The sequence below is a fragment of the Nothobranchius furzeri genome, chromosome 13 (genome assembly GCF_043380555.1).
Source record: "Nothobranchius furzeri strain GRZ-AD chromosome 13, NfurGRZ-RIMD1, whole genome shotgun sequence".
Taxonomy (NCBI): Eukaryota; Metazoa; Chordata; class Actinopteri; order Cyprinodontiformes; family Nothobranchiidae; genus Nothobranchius; species Nothobranchius furzeri.
The window spans coordinates 58,406,704-58,412,256 of NC_091753.1; the positions used below are offsets into that span (position 1 = coordinate 58,406,704).

The 5,553-nt window shown below is 45.8% G+C and overlaps 2 protein-coding genes across 2 annotated transcripts in view; one reads left to right on the plus strand and one right to left on the minus strand.

Annotated features, from left to right (window-relative positions):
* si:cabz01090165.1 (leucine-rich repeat and fibronectin type III domain-containing protein 1-like protein) overlaps positions 1 to 5,553 on the plus strand; it is a gene marked incomplete in the record, with an annotated part of 417,649 nt that overhangs the window by 411,355 nt on the left and 741 nt on the right.
* The window catches only part of LOC139062544 (uncharacterized), a 10,631-nt gene continuing 8,345 nt past the window's right edge, over positions 3,268 to 5,553 (minus strand). Inside the window, exon 5 of the mRNA XM_070543683.1 lies at positions 3,268 to 4,575. Within this exon, the coding sequence (XP_070399784.1) occupies positions 3,952 to 4,575 (624 nt within the window). The 3' untranslated portion in view covers positions 3,268 to 3,951. The remainder of the gene's footprint in view (positions 4,576 to 5,553) is intronic.

Sequence of the window (5,553 nt, forward strand, 5' to 3'; positions counted from 1 at the left end):
TATCTCTGCTCAGTCGCTACACACCTGTTTGTTTGTTGTGCAGTCAGAACAAAGTGGGTTGGTGTCGCCAACGTTCTGCCCTAATCTCAGAATAATATGTGATCAGATTTAATCTAATCCCTCTTGGCAGACATTAGGCTGAAACCACAGATTTCTAATCTTGATTAACTTCATTTTAAATGTTCGATTTGGTTCTAATTTTTCTAACACATGCATGTTAGATGTTCAGTCTCTGCCTACAGAACACCGTCTTTTCTCACGCTGACTTCATGGTCTAGCCGGGTATTTATGCAGGAAACTGCTGCCAGTAATCTGTGCTGCTTAAATTATTGAAATCTTTGTTGATTTCCAATATTCTCCAACTGAAAATCCACCTGGACGGTTCCTGCTCAGTAACAAAAAATGAAGTTTGCACCAACCAGGTCAGAACGAACCCAATTCAAGCTCGTATTGAAGACGTCTTTAGTTAACACGTCAATAACCCGAACCCTAACTCGGAGCACCAAAAGGACTGCAGTAATTTTACTGATCCAGAACATCTCAGCACAGATCTGATCAGATCACAGGTCAGAATCATCCTCAGGCTTAAGGATGTCGTCTTCTGGACTGAGACGTTCTTATAGAGACACAAAAACAAACTAATACACACTCAAGTACAAGAACATGTCAGCCATCAGTAAACTTTGAGGTGAGCAGATGATGGAGAGAACTCAGTTCCTCAGGATGACCTCTCCAGTTGTCTTCAGCAGCAGAACCGGAACCACGATGGACGTGATGAGGGTGGATTGGATAATGGGTGAAGAGAAACGCACCGTCACTGACTTAAGCAGATTTGGCTGTAGGAAGTTTCTTTTCTTTGGTTTTCTTGGATGAGTGGAATGACGATGAGCTCCTGCTGTAGAATCTGGGATCTTCCCAGAAGGATGAAACGGTTGTGGGTGGTTGTGTGGCTCTTAGATGCTTTACCGATCCGTTATCAACTGGTTCCAGCAGCAGTGAGCTGCAGGATTTTGTCTGCGTCAGGTTGTTCAGACCATCAGCCTCATGCGCCTGAGAGGAGATGTTGGGGGTGGGGGGGGTTTGGAAAAGCCCTGAGCCTTCAGTGGGGCCATCTTTTATAATATGAGCCTGGTGCTGAGGATGCACTGACTGAACTGTTGAGGCCTGCAGAAGACAGCTGCCTCACATGGAGCTGCAGTGACACCTGGTGGTCAGACACACTAACTCCTTCTCTCTCTCTCTCCCTCCTACACACACACACACACACACACACAGTGGCAGAAAGGATGAACATGACGACTTCTGAGCAGGATTATTTTTTGAGACAGAAAAAGCAAATAATAAAAAATAATTATAATTCTTAAAACAGAATACCTGCTCAGGTGTGTGTGTGTGTGTGTGTGTGTGTCTGCTCTGTCTTCTCCATCCCCAGTGAGTCGTGGAGGATGGCTGCTTATACTGAGCCAGGATTCTCTGGAGGTTTCTTCCTGTTAAAAGGGAGTTTTCCTCTCCACTGTCGCTGCATGCTTGCTTAGTATGAGGATTGCTGTAAAGACTCTGACACTAGTCAGTGACTCGATGCGACCTGCTGTGTGCCTTATATAGGAAACTTGTTACTGATTGGCTTAATGACCTGACCTGTGTGTTTACTGTGTGAAGGTCCTTGAGACGACTCTGGTCCTGGTTTGGCGCTTTATAAAAAAACTGAATTGAAAAATGAATGAGGGAGAGAGCAGCAGGAAGCAGTGAGAGGGAAGAAAAACGTAAACAGAGAATCTGGCTGGGACCCAAAATGAACCGACATCACCAAGCTCCGCCCATGGCTGTACCACAACAGCCAAGGTGGGAATCAACCATTACAATTTATTTCAAGTTAAATAATTTTTTATATTTAATTTAATTTTAAATAAACAAAAAGCTGTTTTACACACTCCAGCAGGAATATTCACCAAAATACATACGGTCCCATGTCTCAGAGCGACCGTCTCCGTACGTCTCTGCCCCCCCCCCCCCCCCCCCCCCCCACCACCACCACCACCACCACCACAGTTTCAAACAATCCAGGAAACCCTGACAATGGCAGAGATGATGTTCAACAATAGAGATCGAGAGGTGCGGCCATTCTACACGGATTCGAAACAGTACTCATACTTTCTATGGGATTGTGACATTCCTATTTCAGTATTTCATCCAAATCTAGCTCCAGATTATTCTGAGTAACTTGTGCGTGTCACAACAAATTCAGCAAGAACATTATGTACTAGTTATTTCTTATTAAACAAATGTTATTGCAGGCCCAAAGAAATACAGTAACAATAACGAAGAAGCCTTTTAGTGAGCAGAACTCAGACATGTTACCAAAACAGCGCCCTCTGCTGGAGACAGGGTGTAGAAAAGGAGCCACGAGTAATCTTGAAAAATCTGAGCTATTTATTATTGAATCGAGATTATTTTGCAATATTCTGAGGGCATTAAGGTGAGACTGAAATCATCCTGTGCTTTATTTCTGACGTCTCTAATTCCAGGGGCGGTCCTTTGCTGCAATCCGTTTTTCCAAATGTTGAAGAAAACTTGCTGCATCACACTGACAGTGTCGAGCTAAAATTAAACATAGCCATTTAATCTCCTCTAAAGATTGCCTCCATGAAAGGAAGCGGAGAGATGGGGCTGGGGATGGACAGAAGGACTGACGGGGGGATTATAATTGCTGAAAGAGAAAAACAGAGAGAGGGAAACTGAAGGGGGGATTATGGACTTTAAGTGTTTGGTTTACGAGAGAAAGAGAAGGAAAACGACCAACAGCAGAGAGACACGACCAGAGAAATGAGTCACTCAGCCCGTAGGGTGGGGATCGATGAGGAAGGATGGAGAGATGAAAGAGAGAAAAGTAAAAACTCTGGGAGGTGGAGAGACAAAAGAGGATTTAGAGGAGATTGGAGTGGATGAAAGTAAAGAGAAAACTGCAAACAGAATACTGAAATCCAGATTTACAGCTCAGAGGATTCATCCTTTTGTCCGAAACTCCTGATTGATTCATCTGTGACCTTTCCTGGGGTTTGGTTTTCCTCACAAGTTACTGTTTTTATTCTCTGACTTTAGAGGAAAACCAAGCCCTCGCCCTTCTCCAGATGTTTGTGGAGCGCCCTTGCAGTCGTTGGTCAGCATTCCTGTCACTGGGAGCTCTCAGGCCCAGTTCTCTAGAGCCACATTGTAACTGCTCATGAAGAATGATGTTGGGTTTAGTGGAAGAAAACGCCGCGCGCCAACTGATGTTCAACAGGTTCTTTTATCTTCTTGTTACCAGCAAACACCGTGAAAAACTACAACAATAAACACAAATATTAATACATTAAATTATAACTCAGATATTAATGCAAATACAGATAAATATACAAACACGCCGTGTGCGCCTCTCCACTTAATATTCATAAGCAATTTCAGTCCATGTCCACTTTTCTTTATCCGACGTGAGCTTCTTCTGGGTCGCTTCTCCGTGCTTCGTGTCCGTTAATCATTCGCTCCCCTCAAGCGCACCTTCCAGTGTCAAAATTCAATCCAGCCAGCAGGTGGCGTCAAATCACCAAAGACATTAAATTAAATATTTCCACAGTTAAATCAAACAAATGACACTGAATAACCACATCTAACTGCGACCGTTACACATGTTCTTCTCCCTTTTGTTGAAGTGCAGCCCCGATGCAGCCGTCGTCACGTGTTTAGTGTTGGAACCGGAGCTGGAGGAGGAGGCTGAAAGCCCCGCCCACTCACCTGAACACGGATGGCTGATTTCATTAAACACGTTAGGAACATGAATAAACGAACACGCAGCAGCAAGGTAGACATGATCAACGAGAGAAATAAAAGTAGAAAATATCTGACAACTACTTTTGTTACTTTTATACAAAGAAAGTACACAACCAACACGAGCAGGACCAGAACCGGAGCAAACCACTAAACGGACCTCACCCATCCAGCCCAGGGGTTCTTCACCCTCCTTCCTTCAGGCAGAAGGTTGCGCGGTTTCACCTTCTGAAGAGAGAGCTGGGTGGAAAAGAGGCTCTCTGGACTTACTGGTTCGTCTAGGTTCCACCTAGGGTGATGAGACGGGGACATCCTTGAGACTGGTGGCTGAAATGGTCCGCCTCTGTTGGGTGGCCTCAGCACTGGAGATGAGGTGAGGAGCTCCGTCATCCGGAAGACGCTGCTCCTCCTAAGGTGGCTGCAGCTCAATGCAGAAGAGTTGTTGATCAGAAGGTGAGCCTGATGGAAATACTTTCTCCAAGGCTCAAAATGAGTCATCTGGTGGATTTTGGGTGCCTGGGTGGATTTTTGTCTGGTGGCTTCCATCTGGAGTTTTTCCAAGTGTATCATACAGGTAGGAGAACCTGGGAAGAACCATTTTATTCCCTCTTTCCTGCGTGGGGGACCCTCTATAGGAGCTGGCGAGTGTCGCTGGGAGAAGGCGGTCTGCCTCCCCTCTTGTGCCTGTCGCCACTGCAACACAACCACAGACAGGCAGAAGGTGGATGGACGGGACCGGACGTCCTGCATCCCAGAGTGTGCTGTTACGCCGACCTGAGATGAAACAGTGAGAAGGTTGATCTTTTGCCCATGTTTGCTCTTCTTGGATTTCACATTCTGGAGTCTGTAAAAGACTCTCAAAACATCTTCCCGCAGAGCGTGCTGGCGTGGGTTTATCTGAACGCTCAGTCAGAGCTCCTGGCTCGGTGAGGTTTGCCTCCAAAGGTAATTATTATGGATCGATGGGGGAAACTAAAGGGAAAGGTCTTTTGCAGCAGGAACCACATTCTACAGTAAACGGACGCCATCTTGGAAGTGTCCAGCTGAGCAGCTTTGTTCAGTAGAGGAACGCTGGAGAACCACCGTGCCAAGTGTGGTGCTTTTATCACAGGTCTAGTCAACACGTGCTTCTCTTCCCACCACATCAGTTTGACTTCTGTTGGTCCTCAGAAGACGGGGCGGTCAGATGCGCTCAGACAGGAGGAGGATTCTGGCAGCGTTCCAGATCAAAACGTTCTGGAGTTTTGATCTGTGGCCGTTCCTGTTTACACATCACTCACTACAGGTTTCATGTTCATGTCACTAATCTCAACTCTGTGTGTTTCAGATTTACTCCCATTCAGAGTCACAGTGCTGGAGAGAGAAGAAGCGGATGAGGTGAGAGCACACACACACACACACACACACACACCCTGACGAGAGGCGAACCACTTGCAGAACTCAGAGCACCTTGATGAGAACATGGAAGGATAGAGAGAGAGAAGTGGAGTGTGGATGCAGCCTTTAGCGGGGCTGGAGTCGGTCTAAGTGCTCTGTAAATACGGCCTTGGCTTCGGAAACAACATTATTCCTCCTGATGGGTCATTACAGAACAGCCTGATCCCACAGAAAGCAGATAGCTGCTGCTCTCTTTCATTCGTCTCCTTTTTCACTTTAACACATTTTCAGCACTCATACGTTTGTTTCTCTTCTTCCTTCGAGTCCATAACGTACACTAAGTCTCACTTTTTACTCTTCTTTTGTCTTATTTGA